At 43.4% G+C, this 26,750-nt stretch overlaps 1 protein-coding gene across 6 annotated transcripts in view; it reads right to left on the bottom strand.

The window, feature by feature from the left end:
• Positions 1-26,750, bottom strand: part of AHRR (aryl hydrocarbon receptor repressor) — a 456,078-nt gene that overhangs the window by 55,330 nt on the left and 373,998 nt on the right. For all 6 annotated transcript variants that reach the window (XM_068236645.1, XM_068236646.1, XM_068236643.1 and 3 more), the window contains one exon: positions 26,229-26,358. In XM_068236645.1, coding sequence (XP_068092746.1) covers positions 26,229-26,358 — 130 coding nt within the window. The remainder of the gene's footprint in view (positions 1-26,228; positions 26,359-26,750) is intronic.

Raw genomic sequence — 26,750 nt, 5'->3', positions numbered from 1 at the left:
AAAGTTGAAGACAATAAATGGGTCATTAGACTGGGAGCAAGATAAGAAGATAAAACGCCAACTCAGGCTTTTTCCTCCACTCCCGCTCTACAGTTATCCATATAATAATTCCTTTTTTTGTATAGCGCTTTTCTCCTGTTGGACTCAAAGCACTTGCGAGGCAGCCACTAGAGCGCCCTCAGTAGGCAGTAGCAGTGTTAGTGTCTTGCCCAAAGAACTCCATACGGAATAGGTGCTGGCTTACTGAATAGCAAGAGCCAAGATTTGAACCTAGGTCTCCTACGTCAGAGGCAGAGCCCTTAACCATTGCACTATCCAGCCACCATATCTGACACCTGTCACTGTTAAAGATAGCCAGTTTTAAATTGTGCAAATCGTGATGCAAATCTAGCCCCCAAAACACAAAATGAGGTGGCAAATCAACATTCAACACTGAGGATCTCTAGGCTTGTGTTTGCGAAATAAATAAAATAGGAAAGGAAGAAGGAAACAATTGGAAAAGGATAGTCGAAAAATGGAAGTTGAAAAATGACAGTTGGAAAATAATGGCAGTCGAAAAACAGTTGAAATTTGGCTGTTGAGAAATGGCAGTTGGAAAATGACAGTTGGAAAATGACAGGTGGAAAATGGCAGTTGGAAAATGACAGTTGGAAAATGGCAGTTAAAATTTGACAGTTGGAAAATGGCAGTTGAAAAATGACAGTTGGAAATGACAGTTAAAATTTGACAGTTGAAAAATGACAGTTAGAAAATGGCAGTTGGAAAATGACAGTTGGAAAATGACAGTTGGAAAATGGCAGTTAAAATTTGACAGTTGGAAAATGACAGTTAGAAACTGGCAGTTGGAAAATGACAGTTAGAAAATGACAGTTGGAAAATGGCAGTTAGAAAATGACAGTTGGAAAATGGCAGTTGGAAAATGGCAGTTAAAATTTGACAGTTGGAAAATGGCAGTTAAAAAACAACAGTTGAAAAATGTTAGTTAGAAAATGGCAGTTGGAAAATGGCAGATGGAAAAATGGCAGTTAAAAAATGACAGTTGGAAAATGGCAGTTGGAAAATGACAGTTGGACAATGACAGTTGAAAAATGACAGTTCAACTTTTAACTGACATTTTCCAACTGTCATTTTTCAACTGCCATTTTCCAACTGTCAAATTTTAACTGCCATTTTTCAAATGTCAAATTTTATCTGCCATTTTCCAACTGTCATTTTCCAACTGCCATTTTCCAACTGTCACATTTTAACTGCCATTTTCCAACTGTAATTTTTCAACTGCCATTTTCTAACTGTCATTTTCCAACTGCCATTTTCTAACTGCAATTTTCCAACTGCCAAATTTCAACTGCCCTTTTCTAATTTGTCTTATTTAAACTGTCATATTTCAACTGTTTAAAGAGGATCTGTAACGTCAAAACGTCCCCTGGGGGGTACTCACCTCGGGTGGGGGAAGCCTCTGGATCCTAATGAGGCTTCCCACGCCGTCCTCCATCCCTCAGGGGTCTCGCTGCAGCCCTCTGTGCAAGATGACGTCAATATTTACCTTCCCGGCTCCTGCACAGTAGGCGCAACTTTCCGGCGCCTGCGCAGTAGAGCGGACCCAACTGAGATCGGGTATTTCCATCTACTTCGGAGCCGAAAGCAGCCACAGCGCCCCCGCTGGAGCCAGCAAAGGTAAATATTGAATTTACAGTTTGGTCTGTCGCCGGCTGTTCGGAGGGCTGCAGCGAGACCCCGTGGGACAGAGGACGGCGTGGGAAGCCTCATTAGGATCCGGAGGCTTTCCCCACCCGAGGTGAGTACCCCCCAGGGGATGTTTTTGATGTTACAGAGTCTCTTTAACCCTCTGGGGGATAATCCCGAGCTGAGCTCGGGGTAAGCCGCCACAGAGAATTTCTTAGGCCCTGGTGGGGCGATTTGCATAATTTTTTTTTTGTTGCACGCAGCTAGCACTTTGCTAGCTGCGTGTATATACCGATCGCCGCCGCTCCGCGCTAATTCGCCGCTACCCGCCGTGCCGCGCCGCCAGGCCCGGCCCTAGACTTTTTGCCGCCTGAGGCAAAATTCAAAAAAATCGCCGCCCCTCCCCCCCCCCGTGTGTGTGGGGGGCCGCCCGAGCTGGAGGGGATAGCGGGCAGGAAGGGGGTATTGGGCCTAGCGGCGGGGAGGGGGGTCGGACCCCCCCCCTCCCTCGCCTGGGTCCCCCGTCCTCCGCTCCCCTCCAGCTTTAGAAGTGAGGTCGCTGGCTGCAGCTATATTGTAAGAGGCAACGGGCGGGGATCACTCACCTCTTCCTCGTTCCAGCCCGAGCCTGCGCTCCACTGACATCACTTCCTGCGGCGTAGCAGGAAGTGACGTCAGTGGAGCGCAGGCTCGGGCTGGAACGAGGAAGAGGTGAGTCCTCCCCGCCCGTTGCCTCTTACAATATAGCTGCAGCCAGCGACCTCACTTCTAAAGCTGGAGGGGAGCGGAGGACGGGGGACCCAGGCGAGGGAGGGGGGGGTCCGACCCCCCTCCCCGCCGCTAGGCCCAATACCCCCTTCCTGCCCGCTATCCCCTCCAGCTCGGGCGGCCCCCCACACACACAGACGGGCGGCTGCCGCCCCTCCAGAAGTGCCGCCTGAGGCAAAAGTTTCACCCCGCCTCATGGGCGGGCCGGCCCTGCGCGCCGCTCCCCCCCCCCCAAGACCCCGTGCGCAGCCTGGCCAATCAGTGCCAGGCAGCGCTGAGGGGTGAATCGGGACTTCCTCTGACGTCACGACGTCGTTGACGTCATCCCGATCGGGGAAGCCAAACAGGAAATCCCGTTCTGAACGGGATTTCCTGTTTGCTTTGATTGCCGGAGGCGATCGGAGGGGGTGGGGGGATGCCGCTGCACAGCGGCTATCATGTAGCTAGCGCTAGGCTAGCTACATGATTAAAAAAAAAAAAAATTTTAAAAAAATGTGCTGCGCCGCCCCCTGGCGATATTATTGTATCACCCCGGAGGTTAAAGGACCACTACAGTGAAAAAAGTGAGCAGTTAAGGGAGAAATTAAGTGAGAGGCATATTGAGGCTGCCATATTTATTTCCTTTTAAGCAATGCCAGTTACCTGGCTATCATGCTGATCCTCTGCCTCTAATACTTTCAGCCACAGCTCCTGAACAAGCATATGCAGATCAGGTGTTTCTGACATTATTGTCAGATCTGACAAGGTTAGCTGCATGCTTGTTTCTGGTGTGATTCAGACACTTCTGCAGAGACATAGATCAGCAGGGCTGCCAGTCAACTCATATAGTTTAAAAGGAAATTAATATAACAGCCACCGTATTCTTCTTAAAAGGAGTTCTTTTGCATCCTAAGAATCAAACAAGCTGACACTTACCTGGGGCTTCTATCGGCCCCCTGCAGTGGTAATGTCCCACGCCGTCCTCTTCCGATGCTCCGTCCCTGCCGCCGGTCCCAGTGTAATCACACAAGTTATTACACTGCGGCTGTGCAGTAAGCTCCTGATGACGCGAGCAGGTGCTAACATTATTCGTCTGTTTAGACAAATATTAAACCGGCGGTGGGAAACGGAGCATCGTAGGAAGACAGCACGGGACATTACAGCTGCAGGGGGCCGATAGAAGCCCCAGATAAGTGTCAGCTTGTTTAATTGATTTTTAGAATCCCACAGAACCTCTTTAAAGACCTAAACTCAAGCACTGCAGTCAAGGAAAACAAATACTACTGCGCATGCGCAAACACCGACAAGGAGAACTTTGGGGCTCCCAGAGCTGGATCCCTTCTACTGTGGAGGAAGGGGGAAACCTCTTTAGGATACAAAGGCCTCCCCTTCCCTGAGGTAAGTACCCCCGGGGCACTTTTTTCTTACAGGTACACTTTAAGAAAAAAAGAGGGCATATGGGAGGGGAAAAGTAGGGGGCATTGGTGGGGAAAACAACTACAATTAGATTGCAAGCCTACATATTGTCAGTACAGGAAATCTGTAGGTAGATTGCCAATATAGGTAGCCTTGCAAGTTCCTCTCTTTCCCCTCCCCCCCCCCCCCACATGCATACATATGAACTGCCCGCCGGGAGACTTGGGCGCAGGATACAGCTGGTATACGGCTATTGCTGGAAGCCGAATTGCAGTGTTTTAAAAGCAACTTCAGCACTGTCTTCTGATGGCGCAGAAGTCTCCTGCACTGTTATTACAGTGCTCGCCCCCCTTAACCCCCGCTTAATTATAGGTAGCCTAGTCCCACCATCAGAGAGCTGAGAGCTAGGCAGTGACTCACCACAAAGTTCCGCTCCCCCCTTGCTCACTCCTTGCTGTGCTGCCCTGTGGAATAGTTCTCACCTCAGATCATCGGTAAGTCAGCCGCAGAGAAGTGACAGTCAGGCAAACGGAGCACGGTGACAGCGTGTATACTTCAAATACAGGAAGTGAGCAGTGATGTCCCTTTCTGTATTTGCGCAATTACTGTGCACTATTTGCCTGGCTGTCTCTTCCCCACTGATCTGAAGTCTGAAGTATGCTGCAGAGCAGCACAGCAAGGAGCGAGGGAGGAGGAGCCAAACTTTGTGGAGGCAGGACAGGACCAGGACAAGTGGCATGCGGGCAATAAAGTGGCAGGCAAACCTGGTGTGTACCACCTGCCAACAGCAAAGTACCACCGATGGTACGTGTACCACAGGTTGAAAAGCCTTGCCCTAGGGGATAATTTTCTCTTTCAAATAACTTTTCAGCATTTTACAATTGAAAAAGTACCCAAATGTTGGAGAGAAAGCACTATCAAAATTATTTTGAGTATTTTCTTGCTTGTTGATAATTTAAAATGCATTTTATAACGAGGTGTGAAAATATCACTTAGGTGAAAAGTCAGAAGAAAAAGTGAATTGCATATGGGCCACTGTCTGCTCAAATCCAGCTAAATGCAGCCAAATTGATTTAGCAGTGTTTCATGATACAGATTGTCAATGACCCAAAACATACAGCCAAAGTAACCTAGTAGTTTATAAAAGAAAAGAAGTGGAAAATTATTTAATGGCCAAGTAATATAACCAGTTCGGCCTATCTGGACGAGCTTCCTCGTCCAGATAGGCACTGCTGCTGCCGCCACCTCGTGCACGCGATCGGGCGCGCCCCCGCGCGCGCTCCCGCTGCCCGCCGCTAGCCCCCCGATCAGTGAATGGGAATATAATTCCCATTCACCGATCTATCTTCCCCGCAGAAATACCGACGCTTTCTCTCCAGAGAGCGTGGTATTTCTGCCCCCAGGAAACATTTCCCCTACTTTTAAGTTCCTAGATGCGAAATCGTTCGCATCTAGGACTTTTTTCACTGAATAGTAAACTGCACCACAATTCATTTTTAATTAAAAAAAATATATATTTTACATTTCAAATTAACAGTTTCCCTCCCACACCAAAAATTACCCACATACACTTTTTTTTTATTAAAAATAAAAATAAAAAATACAATAAAAAAAAAAAAAAAACAACATAAATAGTTACCCAAGGGTCTGAACTTTTTAAATATGCATGTCAAGAGAATATGTTATTATATTATTTAAAATTATAAGCTTATAAACAGTGATGGACACAAATTGAAAAAATGCACCTTTATTTCTAAATGAAATATTGGCACCATAAATTGTGATAGGGACATCGTTTAAATGGTGTAATAAGCGGGACAGATGGGCAAATAAAATACATGAGTTTTAATTACGCTAGCGTATATTAATTTCAAACTATAATGGCCAAAAACTGAGAAATAATGATTTTTTTTCATTTCTTTCTTAATCTTCCTGTTAAAATAGATTTAGAAAAAAATAATTCTTAGCAAAATGTAGCACCCAAAGAAAGCCTAATTAGTGGCGAAAAAAACAAGATATAGATCAATTCATTGTGATGAGTAGCAATAAAGTTATAGGCGAATGAATGGGAGGTGAACGTTGCTCGGATGCATGAGATTTTCGGACTGCGGTGCTGAACCGGTTAATATAAAAAGTAACTTAATATAAAACCAATTGAGCGTGCATTTCACTTGCTTAAAGGAAACCAGAGACAGGGAAAAAAAAGTTTTATACATACCTGGGGCTTCCTCCAGCCCCATCTGCATGGATCGTTCCCACGCGCACTTCCTCTTGTACAGACTGGCCGCGACTGGTGGAAGTTACCAGGCCCTGTACCAGAGCTGCACGTAGCGGAGGACGGCAGCGTGGGAGTGATCCGTGCGCATGGGGCTGGAGGAAGCCACAAGTATGTATAAAACTTTTTTTCCCTGTGTCTAGAACACTTTTCCGTTTTCCCTGTATCTAGTACATGTTCCCGTTTCCACTAGCCACCACGCATGGCTGTAAGACATGCGGCGGCAATTCCGGATCTGCAAGGACGCAGACAAATCCCAGAAGCCGTGCCATGCACGGCTATGGGATTCGCTGCCTCCCATGCGGAAACTGTGGGCAATGCCGGCCGAATCGCTAGAGCAAGCGATTCGGCCGGCGGCGCCATTATTTCCTATGGCAGAGTTTCCCCGAGCGATTTGCCTGTGGGGAAACTCTGCGGATTCGGCCCGGTTTTCACGCTAGTGGACTAGTGTAGACAAACAGCAACTAAAAGCCGCTGCAGTAGAGGCCTGGCAGAGCATTAAAAAGGAGGAAACCCAGCGTCTGGTGATATCCTTGAGTTCCAGACTACAGATTGTCATTGCCAGCAAAGGGTTTTCAACAAGTATTAGAAATTCACATTTTATACCCAGTTATTAAATTTGTATTGACTGTATATAACTCCCTGAAATCAAGGGAATTGATAAAAAAATGCAGCAGCTGCCTCACATTTTATGCAGAGCCTGATCATCCAACCTAGGCAGGTGCCCAGGCAGGCCCAGTGGGTATCAGGGGCCCCAACTGCCACTTTGTATGACCCTTCTACCATCTTAGATTACCAAGAGACCATAAGGAGGAGCTGAAGCTACTACCTTGCCTAGGGCCCCATTTCATCCTTATCTCTGTTTTTATGCATTTGTTTGTTCACCCCACTGAATAAAAGCATCTGAGTTGTTTCATTTAAAATTCATTGTGGTAATGTGCAGAACCAAAATTAGAAAAAGTTGTCTCTGTCCAAATATTTATGGACCTAATATGAAATGAATGCATTTATCTGTGATATATATTTTTGAAAAAGAGTTTATCTGGGGTGAAACTGATCAGTTACTTCTCCACATTCTGATCTGCTGTCAGAAAGTAGAATGATGTGAGAATGCTTTGGTGTCTGTAATGTCAGAACAGTGTGAAGTGCTTGCCTTACTATATAGTTCATGAAGCAGTGGCAAATATCTCCTAGTTCCTGGAATTGTAAACTCCCACACAGAAATTCCACTGACAGAATTTGCAAAGACAGAAGGCAGCAATGAAGTATTATACAATACATGCACAGCAGCACTGCTTTCTTGAAACCATTAGGTTGTCCAAGCAAGAGAGGAAATAACAAAAAATACACTCTTGATAAACCACAGCTAGGTTTTATAGTTTCAGCTGGACATGATACTGTTTGTGCTGTGGTGTCTAAGTAACCTTTACATTTTAAGTGATTTGTTCCTTTTCTTTGAACATTATTCCAGTTGCACAGACATAATCTATGTACATGCAAAGAACGAGTCAAATACTTTATACATTTGTACTCCATAAAAACACAACCACAACACTTACCAGCTAAGAGCTAAAATGCAACATAATGCAACAAGTTGAATGTATATTATCCTATCCAACTCTGACTAGATTTTAGCTCAGAAGATGGAACTGAGATTTGATTTCAGTTTTGCCATGCAGAGGTTCATCTCAGAGACTGTGCAGCTTGTGATTTTCTGCAAGCTAGCATCCAGGCCTCCACTGCTCTGGGAAAAATGCCCAGAACGTTTCAGTTTGATAGATTCCTGCATCACAAGGTTGATCCTAGACTATAATACAAACTGTTCACTCAACATGTGTTTTGATGGTGTTAGGTGACAGTATCCAACATTGTTCGGACTGTGTTGTATGCCTGGCTATCTCAAAGCCATATTTCACATTCTATACACCTTATTACCAGATGTCTTCATGTGAGCTTTGTACTCTACTATAGTTTTGCATAACAAAAGACACAGGATGTCTAATGTAGCCATTTTCCAAACTGTATTCCAATTCCAAATAGCCAATTACCCATATCCCAAAGGAAAAAAAAACTGTATATCGAAAGTCCAAATTTTGCAGTTCCCACCCACCAAAGGTAATTCCTTGCTTTAATTTAAAGCAAACTTAAATCCTCAAGATAATCAATTGTATCTATTATATTAATTCTACATATATCTTTTCTGGAATCCTGTAAGCCCTTAGTTTGGTTTTAAAGGGAACCTAAACTGTATTTTTCCTTTTAGAATAATACCAGTTGCCTGACTCTCCTGCTGATCCTGTGTCTCTAATACTTTCAGCCACAGCCCCCATGCAGATCAGGTGCTCTGACTGAAGTCAGACTGGAGTAGCTGCATGCTTGTTTCAGGTCTGTGATTCAGCCACTACTACAGCCAAAGCAGGAGGACTGCCAAGCAACTGGTATTGTTTAAAAGGAAACATCCATATCCTTCTCAGTTTAGGTTACCTTTAAGAGTAAGAAATGGGTTTTGAAGAGTAACTTTCATTGGCATCTATTGCTGCTCTTTATGTTTATTTAACTCCTACATGCAATTTGTACAGCCTTTTATCAGTTGTCTGGGAGAAACGAGCTGCAGTTCCACTTCATCTGAGTGCAAACAGACGTGGATCTACAGCACTGGGTTAATAACCTTAATGTAAAAACAGGGAACATTGAGAAGTTTTAAAAGAACAAGCGACACCCATGCTAACCTAGAAATAAAAAAACACATATATAAGTAGTTAAATACTAGTTCAACTTACATAACAGATGTATTGTGCTATCCACGTACTGATTCCTGTGAATTTTATAAAGGAAAAGCAGAAAATCCTATTCTGGACAGTGGCCATCTTGCCAAGCTAATGCTGACATCATATCCTCCCTGACTCTTGTTTCCCCCCCTCCTTTCTCTTGCTCATTGTGTATTCATTAGCTGCCCTCCTCCCAGAGTCTTCAGACACTCCCACTGAGGTGTATACTAGGAACTACACTGTCTTATCCTCCAATCGCTGAGTCACCTCAGCCTTGCTTGCCTACACAAGTGAGCAGAGGTGTTTCAACTTTCAGATAAGAAAGCTAGGCAGGGAAGTAAATGGAAGAGGAGGAATATATTATAGATAAAAAGAACTCCCAGCATTCAACTCTTTGGCACTGCTTGGCACTAGGGCCAGTGCTCCTAAAGTATGATAACTCCAAACCTTAACAGCAGAAAAAGTTTTGCAAGTTTTGAATGCAGGATTAGCATCTTTATCATTTAATACACTCCGATCAGTTGCTGTTGAAATTTGATTTTTATGGTGACAATACTGCTTTAAAGGATACCCGAGATCAAAATAAACTAATTAAATTACCAATTGTATCTATCCTTCTTCTCCTAAAAAAGACTTAAGATATTCCACAGTTTTTTTATATATTTAATTCTACTTTTTAAGTTTTTACTGTTTTATTGTTTATGCTCAATTACACATTCATTGAAGTATATCAGAGCTAAAATCTATGAACCATTTACCCTAACCTTTTTATCTCTTTCCTGCTCTCAGAAGCCATTTTCTGCTAGGAAAGTGCTTTATAGTTGTAATTTCTTATCAGTGAAGGTCACGCTGTAGTCTGACCCAGTCCTGACTCAGACAGGAACTGCCACTTACATACCTGATGTTTAACACTTTCAGGCAGAGAAAGAAAAAAAGGAACACAGCCTAGTTATATGTGTGCTTGGCACTGCACATACACATGTCTATCTCATCATGTTGCATGTCACCTCGGGTATCCTTTAAATAGAATTGGCACTATAATTACACATTTTTCCCATTGTGCTACATGTCATTTCAAGCACTGTTTAAAGCGGTATCGTCACCATAAAAATCAAATTTCAACAGCAAATGGTCTGAGTGTATTAAGTGCTAATCCTGCATTCAAAACTTGCAAAACTTTTTCTGCTGTTATGGTTTGGAGTTATGACATACTTTAGGATCACTGGCCCTAGTGCCAAACAGTGCCAAAGAGTTGAATGCTGGGAGTTCTTTTTATCTATAATATATTCATCCTCTTCCATTTATTTCCATGCCTTGTTGTTTATCAGAAACTCTCTCCGATTACTTGTGTTTACAGGCAAGGCTGAGGTGACCTAGTGATTGGATGTGTAAACAAAAAAAGACAGTGAAGTTGCTAGTATACACCTCAGTGGGAGTGTCTGAAGACTCTGGGAGGAGGGCAGCTAATGAATACACAATGAGCAAGAGAAGGGAGGGGGAACACCAGAGTCAGGGAGGATATGATGTCAGCATTAGCTTGGCAAAATGGCCACTGCCTAGAATAGGATTTTCTGCTTTTCCTTTGTAAAATTCACAGGATTCATTACGTGGATAGCACAATACATCTGTTATGTAAGTAGAAGTAGTATTTATCTACTTATATATGTGATTTTTATTTTTAGGTTAGCGTAGATGTTGCTTGTTCTTTAAAGTATTTAATGATAAAACAGCTGTTTGTGTACTGACGGCCGTGCTGGACCATGTCCAGAGTGCAGGCCAAGGCGGTTTTCAAGTTCATATGGTCGCCGGGCTGTGTAGCTCAATGATAGAACAACAGTGACTGTCCAGCTGATCAAATTTGGTCTGTCCACAATGAAGCAATGACCTTATTATCTTGGGTGTGCCAACGCCCCCCCCCCCCCCCAAGACACTCATATAGCCGTCGGTCATTGCTTCATCGTGATACGCAAGCCCCTTCACCACGGCAAGGTAATGATCACAAAGGGGAATTGGCACATGTACATGCCTTTTGTTTTGTTGTTGCAGCGGCAGTGCAGCCAGAAAAATTCAGGAATCCACCTGGAGTCCTGGACCCTATGGGTGGTGGCAGAGAAGGCAGTCAAGCGGCCTGCGGGCAGAGGTGCTGTGTGGGGAGCGACTTAGTCTTGGGGCAGGCAATCACACGGCGTGTAGGCAGAGATGCTGTGTGTGGGGACTGACTTAGTCTTGGGGCGGGCAGAAGCCCTCGGGGATGCATGCCTCATTCATTTTGATAAAGGTAAGGTACTGAACACTTTTGTGACTTAGGTGACTTCTCTTCTCAGTGACAATGCATCCAGCTGCGCTGAAGGTCCTTTCTGACAGAACGCTTGAGGCAGGGCAAGACAGAAGTTGGCAAATTGGGACAGCTCTGGCCACAGGTCATGCCTGCGCACCCAGTAGTCCAAGGGTTCATTGCTTCTCACAGTGTCTACATCCACACTTAAGGTAGTAGGCTACCTGCCAGTCCAGCCGTTGGTGGAGGGTGGATCCGGAAGGGCTAAGGCGAGGTGTTTGACTAAAGAATGTCCGCATGTCTGACATCACCATGAGATCACTGGAGCATCCTGTCCTTGCCTGCGTGGACATGGGAGAAGGATTACTGGCAGTGGTACCTTTATTGTGTTGTGCTGTGACATCACCCTTAAACGCATTGTAAAGCATAGTTGCCAGCTTGTTCTGCAAGTGCTGCATCCTTTCTGCCTTCAGGTGAGTTGGTAACATGTCCGCCACTTTGTGTCTATACCGAGGGTCTAATAGCGTGGCCACCCAGTAATTGTCATTCCCCTTGAGTTTTTTTACACGAGGGTCCCTCAACAGGCTGGACTGCATGAAAGACGCCATCTGCACAAAGTTGGATGCAGACGTACTATCCATCTCCTCTTGCTCTTCCTCAGTGACGTCAGGTAAGTCCTCCTACTCCCCCAAGTACGAACAATCCCACGGGAACGTTGAGCAGCACAAGCCCCCTGCGATGCCTGCTGCAGTTGTTCTTCTCCCGCTGCCTCCTCCTCCAAAGAAACACCTTCCTCATCATCCGAGTCTGACTCCTCTTCCCCACACAACTCTTCCTCCTCTTCCTCCTCCCTCCTCTGTGCTGCCGCAGGTGTTGAGGAAACATCTGGTTCTGATGAGAATTTATCCCACAACGCTTCCTCCTGTAACTGTTCCTGTTCACGCTCCTCCACAGCTTGATCCACCACTCTACGCACGGCATGCTCCAGGAAGTAAGCGTATGGGATCAAGTCGCTGATGGTGCCTTCACTGGGACTCACCAGGTTGGTCACCTCCTCAAACGGCCGCATGAGCCTGCATGCATTTCGCATGAGTGTCTAGTTGTTGGGGCAGAACATCCCCATCTCCCCAGACTGTGTCCTTCTACTGTAGTTGTAGAGGTACAGGGTGACGGCTTTCTGCTGTTCTAGCAGGCGAGAGAACATAAGGAGGGTCGAATTCCAGCGAGTCGGGCTATCGCAAATCAGGAGTCTTACCAGCAACTTGTTTCTCCGCCGAATGTCCGCAAAGCGTGCCATGGCCGTGTAAGACCGCCTGAAATGCCCACACAACTTCCTGGCCTGCTTCAGGACGTCCACTAAGCCTGGGTACTTTGACACAAATCTTTGAATGACTAGATTCAGCACATGTGCCATGCAGGGTACATGTGTCAGCTTTCCCAAATTCAAAGCGGAAATGAGATTGCTGCTGTTGTCACACACCATGTTGCCGATCTCCAGCTGGTGCGGTGTCAGCCAGTGATCCACCTGTTTGCTAAGAGCAGCCAGGAGAGCTGGTCCACTGTGCCTCTCCGCTTTGAGGCAAGACATGCCTAAGATGGTGTGACACCGTCGTACCTGGCATGCAGCATAGGCCCTGGGGAGCTGTAGCTGGAGAGGAGATCGCAGCACCAGTAGAGTTGAACTGCCACTCAGCCGAGGAGGAGGAAAAGGATGACAGCAAAGAGGATGAAGCAGGAGGAGAGGAGTTGGCAGGAGGCCTGCCTGCAAGCCGTGGAGGTGTCACAAGTTGGTCCGCTGCACAGCCACGTACTCCCTGCTTGCCATCGGTCACCAGGTTGACCCAATGGGTTGTGTAAGTAATGTACCTGCCCTGACCATGCTTGGCAGACCAGGCATCCGTGTTCAGGTGGACCATTGACCCAACGCTGTGTGCCAGAGTGACACCACTTGCCTCTCAACTTCAGGGTACAGTTTGGGCATCGCCTTTTTAGATAAATAATTGCGGCCTGGCATCTTCCACTGCAGTGTCCCAATGGCCACAAATTTACAGAAGGCCTCAGAGACCACCAGCTGGTATGGTAACAGCTGGCGAGCTAACAGTTCCGCTGTAAGGAAACGCGGAAAGGCCGCCGTCTCTCGAGGCATGGCGTCACAACGCGGAAAAAACGCCGCATGCCGCATAGGCAGTGCGGCGGAATCCGCATTAGTAACGGCGGAAACCGCATTGGTAACGGCGGAATCCACATCAGAGGCGGCCCCCGCACTAGATACATTGCATGACAGTACTGGTGTGGCTGGGACTGATAGTCCACCAAGATTCAGACTTACACGCGCGCGAGCACAGAGGCAGAGTTTAAATAGCAGTTAGAAGGGAGTCGGCTGACCAGCTGGGTCAGCTGACAAATTCCACTGCTCCCATTGGACCAGCAATTAGGGAGGTCCTGGAAAGGTCCTAGAGTATATATACTGCTGGTTGTTCACTTGCTCTTTGTCTGGCGTGCGATCACATATGTGGGAGCACCCAGATCCGTAGTCAGATCCGCAAGTGTGCCGGGACCAGCTGGAGCTGTAATCCTACACTTAGCTAGATTCTGTTGATAGCTAAAGTACTAGTTTGATTGTGATTATCTGTTATGACTTTTGCCTGCCTTGACCATCCTCCTGAACTCTGATCTTGTACCTCGATATTTCTGATACTCTGTTGCCGAACCCCGGCTCGTTCCTTGACTCTGCTTCTGCCTCCTGATTTTGTACCCCGATATATCTGATACCCCGTTGCTGAACCCTGCCTGTACTTTGACTCCGCCTCTGCCTCCTGATCTTGTACTTTATCTATTCGTGTGTGTACGACCTGGCTTGTCCGAACTCGAGAACCGACCTTACTGTTAGAGGCGGTTCCTCACTCTGTTAGTGATCCTTCCTCCTGAAGGTTACTTTCAGTCTGTCCTTCCTACTGTCAGTCTGACTCCTCCCGTCTTGGAGAGCTCAGGTCTGCGGAAGGAATCTGTGCAGTACTCCTTGCTGCACTGAGGCCTAGTCCTCTAAGTGTCATTGTTGCACCTAACACTACACTCTACTCAGGTGAACAGAGGTTAGCTAGTATATGGGATTATCAGTGATACTGCAGATCACGTATAATCTGGTATACATCTGTATTCCCAGTGATTCTGCAGATCACTGGTAATCAGATCCTCTCTGTGCTTCACCGATCGTTACATCCGCCAATCCAGCTGTCAGATTCCGGGCAAGGGGGTGACTGGCAGAAATTGGCTTCTTCCGCTCAAAGATTTCCTTCACAGACACCTGGCTGCTGTGGGCAGCAGGTCAGAAGCGGAGTGGAGGAGGGTAGCTGTGAAGGTGCAAGGGAGAGAGCGGCTGAAGATGCTGCACCTGAAGGAGGAAGACGAGAAGGAGGGTGGCTTTTCTTTTGTGTGCTGCTTTTCCTCTGGTGCTTGCAGTTTGTGCCTTTTCTCCATGTGCCTTCGTAAGGCAGTTGTCCCTACATGGGTGTTGGCCTTTCCACGGCTCAATTTTTGGAGGCAGAGAGAACAGATGGAATTGCTCTGATCTACGGCAGACACACTAAAAAATTTCCAAACTGCTGAGCCCCCCTGGGGTGTGGGCACTATGGTGGCATCAGCAGCTGACGTTTAAGGGCATGTTGGCTGGCTGTCCATAGGTGGCGATAGATGGTGCCGGACACTGTCTTCAGCTGTTTCTGACGACGAGCTCCCCCTGCTTCTTTCAGGAACTCATCTCCTCCTACTCCTCTCTGACTCCACCTCTGAACTGTCCCCCTGTTCATCTCCTCTATTGGAAACATACATGGCATCCGTATTATCGTCATCATCATAATCATCCTGCCCAGCTTCGCTTGCCTCAGACACCTCCAAAACTGCACCAACATCAGGTACTTCATCATCCTCCTCCTCACATGTTACATCCATAGTGTCGCCTAACTCAGACATATGAGGTGGTGTAACTTGCTTAGTGCCTGCATCTGGTTGTAACAATAATGGCTGTGCATCAGTGATTTCCCCACCAAATAACTCCTGTGAACTGTCAAATGTAGTGGTACTTGGAGTAGCGCTGGTGGCTGTGGAAGATGAGGTGTTCTGTGTTAAATAGTCAACCACGTCCTGACAATCTTGGGAGTTGATGGGACGTGCCTTCTTCTGAGCACTGTACTTTGGTCCAGGGCCGCACAAAATCACAACAGTACGAACTCGCACAGACCTGCGGGGTGGCCTTCCTCTGGGTCTGCCTCTACCTATGCCTCTACCTGTTTTGTCTGTATCGGGGGGGGGGGGGGGGGGGGATGAAGTGAAAGCTATGCACTGACTTGACTAATACGATGTGCAGTCATACAGGTGCAGTTAACAGGTATGCACGGAGTGGTATATCGCACGGAGTGGTATATCACACTGCGTGCACTCACGTAGGTAGGTGGGTGCACTGAAGTGAACAACATGTAGTAGGTATATTCAGTGATGGGTATTACAATGTGCACCTGTCACACACAGACAGGTACCGGACAGGCACAGTGACACTGTGTGTGCTCATGTAGGTAGGTGGGTGCACTGAAGTGAACAACAGGTAGTAGGTATAATATGCAGTGATGGGTATTATAATGTGCACCTGGCACAGCAGTAATTATACTACCAAGGGGCCAAAGGCCAGCTGCGACTGACTGACAGGGATGTATATAATGCAAGTGGGCCACACACACAAAAAAAATAGATTACAAGAACAATATTAGCTTTTAAAAGAGCTGCTGAGGGGTGCTTTTTTAGCAATAAGAATCAGCAAGGAGCAAGCTAACCTACAAGAGCCTAACTAAGCTTTCCCTATGTGAGTCTGCACAACAGCTCTCCCTTCTCTAATTAATGCAGGCACACGAGTAAGTGAAAAGCCTAACGCTGCCTGCCCTTTATAAGGGGGGAGTGGCTCCAGGAGGGAGTGTAGCCTGATTGGCTACAATGTGCCTGCTGACTGTTATGTAGAGGGTCAAAGTTGACCCTTATGATGCACTATGAGGGCGAACTGAACTTCCGGAAAAGTTTGCGATTCTCCGCGATCACGAACCCTGGAAGTTCGCCTGGAACCGTTCGCCGGCGAACCGTTCGGGCCATCTCTACTTACGTCAACACAAACAGCCAATCATGTCCAAAAATGTATTTCTTTTTTTTTACTTTAGTTGTTTCTCATTAGCTGTTGTGAAAGGAAACACCAGATGAGAGACAAATGGAAGCTGACATTTTTATTTCCTTTTAAACAATGTGCATTGCCTGGCTGTCCTCCTGATCCTCTACGGCTAATACTTTTAGCCATAAATCCTGAACAAGCATGCAGATCAGATGTTTCTTACAAAAATCTGACAAGATTAGCTACATGCTTATTTCAGGTGTGTAATTCAGACACTACTGACCAGAAAGATCTGCAGGTCAACACCAGGCAATTGGTATTTTTTAAAGGAAATAAATCAGCTTCCATATATCTCTCACCTCGGGTTCTTTTGACACTTCACAGCTGAAGCAAGCTTGGCTGATCATCGATATAATGGCCTCAATTCACTAAGCTTTATCAAACACTTTATCAAACGTTTGATAATTTACCTCATGGGTAAAATCTAATTTTGAATTCACTAAGGTGTTATAGATCTATTGAATGTTTTATCGATAAAACATTTGATAAATATATAACACCTTAATGAATTGACAAGAAGTTATAAATCAGGATGATACCATTCATTGGCTAACTAAAAATGAATAAAAATAAGCAAGCTCTCGGCCTTGCAGCCTTCGTCGGGCTTATATCCTGGTAGTTTGCAGGCTGGTGGTACAGACAGCTATATACATTTATATAGCTATATAAATATATTTTAGTTAGCCAATAAATGGTATCATCCTGATTTATAACTTCTTGCTTTTACTGATGGCTAACACGGTACAATTATCAAACGTTTGATAAAATGTTTGATAAAGCTTAGTGAATTGAGGCCAATGTGTTTTCTGAAGTCAGACCTGTGAAAAACAATTGTTGGGAACTAAACTTTGTCTGTCTTAGTCCAGGTTCTTATGTCATGCAGGTGCATTGTTAGGGCATTTTATATGTGCAGTAATGACCGGACAAAAGAAGTAGCCTGGAGAAGACTGAATAGCCTCATTGAATATTTAGGTAAGTATATATTAATAATTTTATTCCAGCTCAGGATTACTGTAGCCCTAGACTAGCCCAGTAATATCCTTTAATGTTCCCCTTGCCTTGGCACCGACCTTAACCAGTAATAAGGCTTAGGTGCAACCTAAGGTGATACTGGTGCCAGACTACTAACCTTAATCCGAACAGACACAACAAGGTTAATTACTTCATAGATCTGCACCCTTTTTTTTATTACTAAAAGATTGGAAGACTGTTCTTATTTTCCTTAGTGTGTGCTGCGTAATTGACAAACAAATTAGGTCCCAATGTTCTAGTAAAATTTTGTTTTATAGTCATTTGTCTTCCCAACATCGGATTGATACACAAAAATGTATCCAAAGAGAAAAACCTTAGCATTTTTCAAATCAATTAAGGTCTGATTCCTCAGCAGCAGTGGACTTGTTCCACTAGATACCAGTACTGGATCATTGAAGTTAATTATCCTGATATTGGCACCAGTCCTGTATAAAACTAGCTTCCTGCCATGAATATTCCAAGGAAAAAATGGTTTACAGTGTTTGGCAAACCTTTCTATCACGTTAGAGGTTAAAAGGCATGCTTTGTGCATTTTTGGTTATTTGTTTTTTTATTTGTGTCTTTTGGTTTTGTTGTTTTAGAATTTGAAAAGCAATTGCAAAGTAACTGACAAAGAATATTGATTAACGTTACTTCAGCTATTAAAGATGTTGTCATTCAAGCAAAATGCTTTTTACTTAGTAATATCATGAACAAGTAATAATCTGTAAAGACAAAGAGTGGAACTCTAACCCACTTTTGCCCTTTGGTTTTCCATAGAATGAGAACAATTACAGCCTTTATGAAATCAGTACTGTAGTTTTATAACTGTCAGTGTTATATTGAGATTTTGATATTACCTCACTTTCTGTCTCAGTGACAAGTGTAATCAGAACAGGAAGAGGATAATGTCTTCCCAGCCGTGACTCAGATGACAATAAAACACTTTATTAGCTAAGCTGGAAAAGTTTAAAACGTCTGACAGGTTTTATAGCTGTGTCCCCACTGGAGAGATTCCCTCACTTTCTGCCTTGATCATAACTTGAGCTGGAATCGCAAAGATCCCAAGAGAAAGAGGAGTAATTTGGATGACTTTAATATGTAATTTATATTTACTCTGGGAATTGTTTTGTTAAATATAGTAGTGTAATTGAGAAGGCACCCTTTAATGTGTATCTACGTGTCACAGAAGTAGGACACAATTGCTTTCCCTGTGGCCAGGCCAAACTTGTCTTTATTATATCAGATGTACTCAACTACATGAGTGTTCTGTCTCCTCCTGCCTGACCCTGATTCCTGTATCTGTAGCATCTTCAGGGACCAAAGTCACAAAGCATTTCTATATTTTCTTCTGAATGTTATCACTTGTCGAAACAATTCTCTTGACCTTGGTGCCAGTGTATTATCCTTAAAAGATACAACCGGGCTTTAAAAAAAACTAGATCTACTTACCTGGGGCTTCCTCCAGCCCCTAGCAGCCTATTTGACCTTCGCCGCAGCTCTGCTCCCAACCGATCTCCTCCGTTGCAGATGCCGATTTTGCCAGGCCTGCGCAAGCACGAGGCCATGCCGCTTGCACTCACGTAACCTGGAGCATTCTGCATAGGCCAGTACTTCTGCATCTGCGCAGGATGCTCCAGGCTATGTGAGCACAATCACAAGCGGCACGGCCACGCGCTCGTGCAGGCGCAGGAGATGCTGACCTGGAAAGGTCAGAATTTGCAACTGAGGGGACCAATTGGGAGCAGAGCTGCGGCGAAGGTCAGATAGGCTATCAGGGGCTGGAGGAAGCCCCAGGTAAGTAGATCTTGTTTTTTTTTTTTACCTTGGACCTGTCCTTGAAAGAACATTTGGGCTTGATTCACTAAGCTGCACTGCTAGCTTAACTACTTTGGCCTCCTGGACGTAGTAGCTATGCCCAGGAGGCCATGTGCGCGTCCGCGCTCTCCCGCGGCCGATCACGCGCGTGCACGCGCGCTCCCGGCCGCGGTTTGTTAGCCTGGCAATCAGTAAATCGGGCTATGGTGCCCGATCCCTGATTGCTCTCCCCCGCTGAAAAAGCGACAGCTTCTCTCGGAAGCTGTGCTTTTTCTGGCTGTAATGTCCTCCATACGTCGCTCTAAGCGTATGTTACGCTTAGAGTGACGTCATGTAAACAAACTCATGGCCGCCATCTTGTGGCCAAAAAGTAAAACTACAACTACAAGTGAAAAAAAAAAACTCAAAACACATTTACATTATAAAACAATGGCTTACATTCCACCCTCCCAAAAATACCCAAATAAAATGTTTAATAAAAAACAAAAACAAAAAAACATTACAATAAAAAAAACATGTAAATATTTACCTAAGAGTCTAAACTTTTTAAATATCAATGTAAAGATGAAATATTTCTAAATTTTTTTTATTTTAAACTTGTAAATAGTGATAGATGCAAAACGGAAAAAAATGCACCTTTATTTCCAAATAAAGTATTGTCGCCATACATTGTGATAGGGACATAATTTTAACGGTGTAATAACCAGGACATATGGGAAAATACAATACATGAGTTTTAATTATGGAGGCATGTATTATTTTAAAACTATAATGGCTGAAAACTAAGAAATAATGATTTTTTTCCCGCTTTTTTCTTATACTTCCTGTTAAAATGCATTTACAGTAAAGTGGCTCTTAGCAAAATGTACCCCCCAAAGAAAGCCTAATTGGTGGCGGAAAAAACAAGATATAGATCAGTTCATTGTGATAAGTAGTGATAAAGTTTTTTTGGTTGAAAGGAGGTGACAGGTTGCATAAAACACAGTTCCAACTGTCCTGTGTCCTAAGCACCTCTCCCAGTTGCTAGGCAACGTGAATAACAACATAGGAAATCCTATCATGCTCTGCACAGCATCAGGGAAAAAAAGCCGGAGCTTTTTTCTTTGATGGGTGGAGCTTAGCTAAAAATGCAGCTAAAAATGATGCTTTGGTAAGACAAACAAAGTTCTGACGCTGTGAAACTGTTAAAGAAACACCAAGCCTTTTCAGTTCTGCTGAGTAGATTTTTAGTCCGGAGGTTCACTTTAAGCTGCACTGCTGTAGCAGCGCAGCTTATCGAATCAAGCCTATTTGTGTTTAATGAATTTGAATTTGTGACTAGGACTTTGTAAACAGGCAAACAATCAATGATAAAGGGCTGAAGAGAATGGGAGAAAACTGTAGAGAAATGAGGACACTCCAAGTTATGGAGGCACCTTTGTTTAAGGTGCAGATGCGTGTATATATTTATAAGTGTTGACCTAGAGCTAGCACTTAGTCATCCTTAACCCTTGATTGCAAGTGATTAGTGTAGTTGAATCAATGTCTTGGGGATGGTAAACAGAACATAACATATCCTAGAAATGCTACTCAGGACATATTCTAGTTATCATATCATCTAGTCTGTTTTTGGTGTCAAACTTTTACTACAGGCAGAAAACTGTATATACTGTATTGCTTTTCTCCAAATCAATTATACATAGTATATAAAACATGTTGCTATCACTAACAAAATGGTATTTACAATTATCACGTTAAAAAGTTTCCATGCATCATCACACAGTTTTGCGCTAAGGGACTTGTGCGTGTAATTTTACATCAGGCCTCGTTCACAGTTGCACAGAATGCAACTGCAACTGCTTAGTGACTGTGAATTGCAAAGCAATTGCCAAGCACTTTTGAAGGAATGTGCATTTTCACATGTTCTCAGAGCAAAATGTCTCTAAAAAATTCATTCTGCATGCAGCTCAATTGCGTTTTTAAACAAATTGCAACACTTTTGTGTGAACACCCTCATGGGGTGTCATAGGATGACCCTGCACTAGCACGTTTCCATCTCTCCTAATGTGACCTAGCCCTTAATGTAAAACTCGGTGCATACGCACATTATTTTTATGCTCACACAGTTTATTATCTCACCTACGTATGTGTTCTGGGGCAGCAAATCAGAGTATAAAGCTGAATACTCACCACCCGATGGTTCCAGTGACATCCTCTTGACTGAGCAATTCCTCTTCCTGCTCATGACATTACGCGATGTTACACGACAGACACGAATGATCACGGTACTTTGTGTGGAGTCATCGGGGATCTTAAAGATCCAATGTTATGGTCGTTTGCATAATCGTGCACCTGTACCCACATCGCGAGATCGTGGAACCGACCGTTCATCACTCAGAAAATCGATGCTCGTCGGAAAAATGATTGGGAAAATCGTGTGGTGGGTACGGGCCTTAAAAGGCAGATGATCAGCTAGACAGCTGGGCACATAGCATTTTCAAAAGGGAATCAGTACCGTAACTTAACCATATCTATGTCTCTTGTTTCAGGTTTGCTTTCTTTTAAATTGCATATGGTTTATTAAAATTATAAAAATAATTTTACATTAGACAAGACAAGACAAATAACATTTATATTGTGCTTTTCTCCTTGCGGACTCAAAGCGCCAGAGCAGAGCAGCAGCCACTAGGGCGCGCTCTATTGGCAGTAGCAGTGTAAGGGAGACTCGCCAAAGGTCTCCTACTGAATTAGTGCTGGCTTACTGAACAGGCAAAGCCGAGATTCAAACCCTGGTCTCCTGTGTCAGAGGCAAAGCCCTTAACCATTACACCATCAGCCAACATTAACTATGCTTATCTTCAACTAGTAATTCTATATTACTTTTACACTTTATTTATAAAACACCAAAACAATATGCATTACTGTCACATTAAAAATGTTTGACTTCAGGTTCCTTTTTTGCAAGAAGAATAAAAATGGCTTCTGTTACAAATCCAGCCACAGAAATATAAAGTGGGCCATAAAATGTCATACTGTTCCGTTTCTCATTAAAATGATAAGTGATTAAAACCCACTTTGAGTTTCAGTACATCTTTCACTGGCAGAGTAGTGGTTTGCACACACGTTACTCCACCACAATAGCTAAATATATGTGAATTTGTATCTGTCTAGTGTTTCATAACCCAATGGCACAGTGCCAGGTGAGCCTTTAAGTAAAGATCTGATTCTCTTTTCTTGTTATTCATGTTCTTTGATTTTCTGCAACAGTAACCACAATAAACATTCATTGTGAAACCTGAAGCTATCAGAAACAGAGTTACAGAAATATTTTATATGTCTATATATTCTATATCAGTCACCCACAAGATTACAACCACGAAAAGGTAAAGTGAATAACATTCATTATCTCATTATAATTACAATTCCTTCAAGCAGTTAGTTTTCAAGGTGATGTTTTGGAGGTGGAAAAAAATTGTGATGGCCAGATGACTAAGTCAAAGTATTTCCAGTGCAGTGGTTGACCTAGGATGGACAACTGTTGATACACATGTAAAGCAAAGGATAGCCTGTCTAGTCTGAAGCCTCAGAAGGGTTACTGTAGCAAAAATTGTATAGCTAAAGAACATGGAAGGGATCTTTACTGGACATAGCATAATAAATAAAATTGCTTATTTTTTACATTATAAATTTATTAGGCAGTGCTTGCCCATTGCAAAAATCTTTCCCCACTCTGATTTGCAGCTACATCTGGGAAAAGAATTATGCATAATAAACAGCCTAGGCTGTGACATCACTGGGAGGACTGGATTATAGCAATGCAGTATATAGATCTAGGAAGTGCTTGTGATGCTGAAACCAGGACAATTTATATAAAAGTTGGTATCTGGAATTATTTGCTACATTCTACTACATGTCACTAGAGTTCCTCATTAATGCTGGCCAGAAGAGAAAGGTATAGGACACGAAGTACATCCTAGCTTGTGGTCTATAGGGCTGCATAGTCACAGACCAGTAAGAGTGCTAAAGCTGACTTCTATCTACTGCAAAAGGCTCCTACAATAGTCATGTGAACATTCAAACTGAATAGTGGTGCAATGGAAGAAAGTGGCCTTATTTAATGAATTATGCTTTCTCTGGTTTCTAATTTTTTAGATTTGAAATATGCCGAAGAATATGCCGAAGAATCAAATCTGACCAATAAAGCTCACTTCAAAGCTGACAGGGCTTAAAGTGTCTGCAGCTAATGCCTTGATGTGAGATACCACAGGACATCCTCAGAGGTTGTGTGAAGTCCATGCTTCTATAGACCAGAATTGTTTTGGGGACCTACAAAGGGGACCTACACATTATTAGGCTAGTGTTTTTTATATTTTGGCTGATCAGGATATTTACCTTTTGTGGATGCAGATATATATATACAGATATATATATACAGTTGTAGTTTGTGATCTCAACGGTTACACTCTGATTCTAGTTCTTACAGCAGTCAGGTGTTATCACTAATTTACTTGATGTACTGCCATGGTAATGTCATGATGCTGGCACAGGAAATGTCATCAGTCTAATACCTTCAACTATTATTTAATATAGTGCCATGATGCAGTGTCTCCATACCAATCACTTCAATATCCACAATAATAACCTCATAGAAATGTCTACTGTAATCGTTTCTCAGATGAAGGTGAAGAGCGTGTCCCCATAGATGTCCAGACTGTAGAAATGAGCATGTCTCGAGAGAGTGTGAAGAAAGAAAGATAGGAAGAAGATACTCTAACAACTGTTGTTCTCTGTTGCTGGGCTGATATGGACATGCAGTTAAATAACAAGGATGCCCCCACATCAGAGCCCTTGTAGTGTGTGTTGGTGAGAAGGTCGGTAATAACAACCAGCAACCTAAGGCAGTATCAAATACATTCAAAATACTGTAGTTGTTTACTGATAAAGAAGATGATGTCCCCTCTTGTCATTTTAAATTTACTAAGGTTTATCATCCTGGCTAATCAGCAGGCAGATAACCTCCAGACAATTGATATTATACAATACAATACAATACAATAACATTTCTATAGCGCTTTTCTCCCATATTATAGTGCCTATATGTTATTATCAGTGGGAAAATGGCTATCGCTGTGTTACATGCTCTCTGTGGTTGGTTTTCTAATCAGTCAATTGCGTGTACATAATAATAATAATAAAATTAAATAATAATTAAATAATAATGTACCCACAAGTTTCCTTATTTGAACAGTAAATGTGTTATGGTAAATGGTAATGGTAGAGCGAGAGCTACTCCCTGAGAAAATGCATAAATGCATAGATGGACCAGACCTACAGTTTCCACAAATGTGAACTAGACTCCATCTGATCCAGTTGTTCTTGCCCACACTGGGCAACGGATTAGCTATGATTTCATGTATAACAGCAGATATTGCCAGTAGAGAAATCTCAGGAAAAACAGCAATCAAACAGACCGGATCACTTATGACATAAGTGGCTGCCCATGATGCAATGTGTCTAGAAGCTCAAGTGCAAGGACAAGGTGTCACTACGAATTGTTAGGGGACAATCCATATATCCTGTTCACTCACATTTGGGGTGAACTCGGTCCACTTTAGCATATGTAAACAGGCAGCATGGCTTGCCAGATGATATGGATTACTGGAAGGTGTAGCATATGGCAATGTGGCACAGCTTTAAAGTGACACTGAAGCGGAAAAAAACTTATGATAGAATGAGTTTTATGTGCAGTATGGATAATTCATAGAACATTAGTAGCAAAGAAAATAGTCTCATATTTTTATTTTCAGTTATATAGCTTCTTTTTTTATAACATTGCATCATTCTGTCATATTTGCAATTTACAAACCACACTCTGTTTTTTAAACTATGAAACAGAGCCCCTTTGAACTTCCCTGCTATAAAATCTTATCTGACGCTGTTTTTCACTGTTTCTGGATGCATAAGTGCGTCTGAAAATAGCCCTGTAGTCGACCAAGTTGGTCGGAAAGCTCAGAGAAGGTCTTTTGCATAGATAACAACTGAAGTTTTTTTTTAACTCTTCATGTACTGGAAACAAAAGAAGAATCATTTATTTGCTACTAATGCTCTATTTCTTAGCTGTACTACACATACAATTCATTATATCATAAGGTTGTTTTTGTTTGCTTCAGTGTCACTTTAAGTAATATTATGCTGTCCAAAACTGGGTATCTGGCATGTACATTGTAAAGGTCCCTTTACATGGCTGCTAACAAGCAGTGCATTCAGCTCCTGTCAGCTGCTCCCCTGCACAGGCTGAGAGCTTGTTAGCGCCCGGTACCAGCGCTGTACAGGCGCCCCTCACAGAGTGAGAACTGAATGCTGCCGTAGCTCAGACTTGACATATCTCGTTCCTCCGCCGCCCAGTAACGCCACCACGTGTAAATGCGTGGTGTTACAACTGCTACAAATTAGCCTAACGCACATTTTGAGACCTATGACCAGGTTGCTTCTTCTGCCTGTCTACCCTTCCTGCATCAGTAGTACTTCACAGATGCACAGCTTGATGCAGCTGTGCTCTCCCTGGCTGCATTTTAAGGATTACAATCTAGTGGACAAGTGCAATCCCTGGACCTCAGACATCTACGTTATGCTGTTTTGCAAAGATTGACATATTGGATGCAATTATAATTGGCCATGTATTGGGCTGACAGGACGATAAAAACTTGCGATGCATACCTGGATGTGGCTGTATCTATGCTTTTTTCTAATGTTTTTATAAACCATCCTGTATTCACGAACTATAAACACAGAAAACAAACTCTGCCTCTGCAAAAAAGCGACCTGGTCATAGGTTGCAAAACGTGCACTAGGCTATTGACATTATTACCAATGTGTATTAAGGACTTTTTATGCTATATCACTTGTATGACTATTTATTGGCATTACTATTAAAAGTAATGTTTTATGCATAAGATTACTAGCCTGTGAAAACCTGTATTTTGTTTGTTTCTGATCTTGTATTCACGAACACCAATATTTAACACTGGAGATATTTGCCACCAAGCCAACCTGTTTCAGTCTGTGATTCCTGAGCAAGCACCATCTGCTGAGGATTCATAGCCCAGTGAAGCTGTCTACAGAATTCTTGCCGATCGTCCACATGGATGTAGTCATAGACATTCTGATGCATAACATCCGTCTGAAATACAAGCACATAAGATAATTCAAATACATTTCAAAAATAAAATTTTGCATTCCGGATGTAATATAAGTTATTTGTCAAAGAGGAACTAATACATAGCCTTAGTTATTTCTATGATTAAATATGGATAAGTGGGACTTTAAGGCCTCTTTCACAGTGTTAAAGTCACATGTTATAAAAATGTATAATGCAGATTAACGCACAGCAATACAAAATCTGTGCGATATTCACAGTGTACACGTTGCGGTGTGTGTAACGTGTAGCAATATATAGAAAGTGCTGCATGCTGTGCGTTTAGCAATAAATTTGCTGCGTTATGTGTGTTGCACATGCTCAGTAATGTTTTTTTTTTAAATGCAACGCATGCGCCGTTTTCGTTCCATCAGTAT

The sequence above is a fragment of the Hyperolius riggenbachi genome, chromosome 5 (assembly GCF_040937935.1).
Source record: "Hyperolius riggenbachi isolate aHypRig1 chromosome 5, aHypRig1.pri, whole genome shotgun sequence".
Lineage (NCBI taxonomy): Eukaryota > Metazoa > Chordata > Amphibia > Anura > Hyperoliidae > Hyperolius > Hyperolius riggenbachi.
This window is presented reverse-complemented; position numbering and strand designations above follow the sequence as displayed.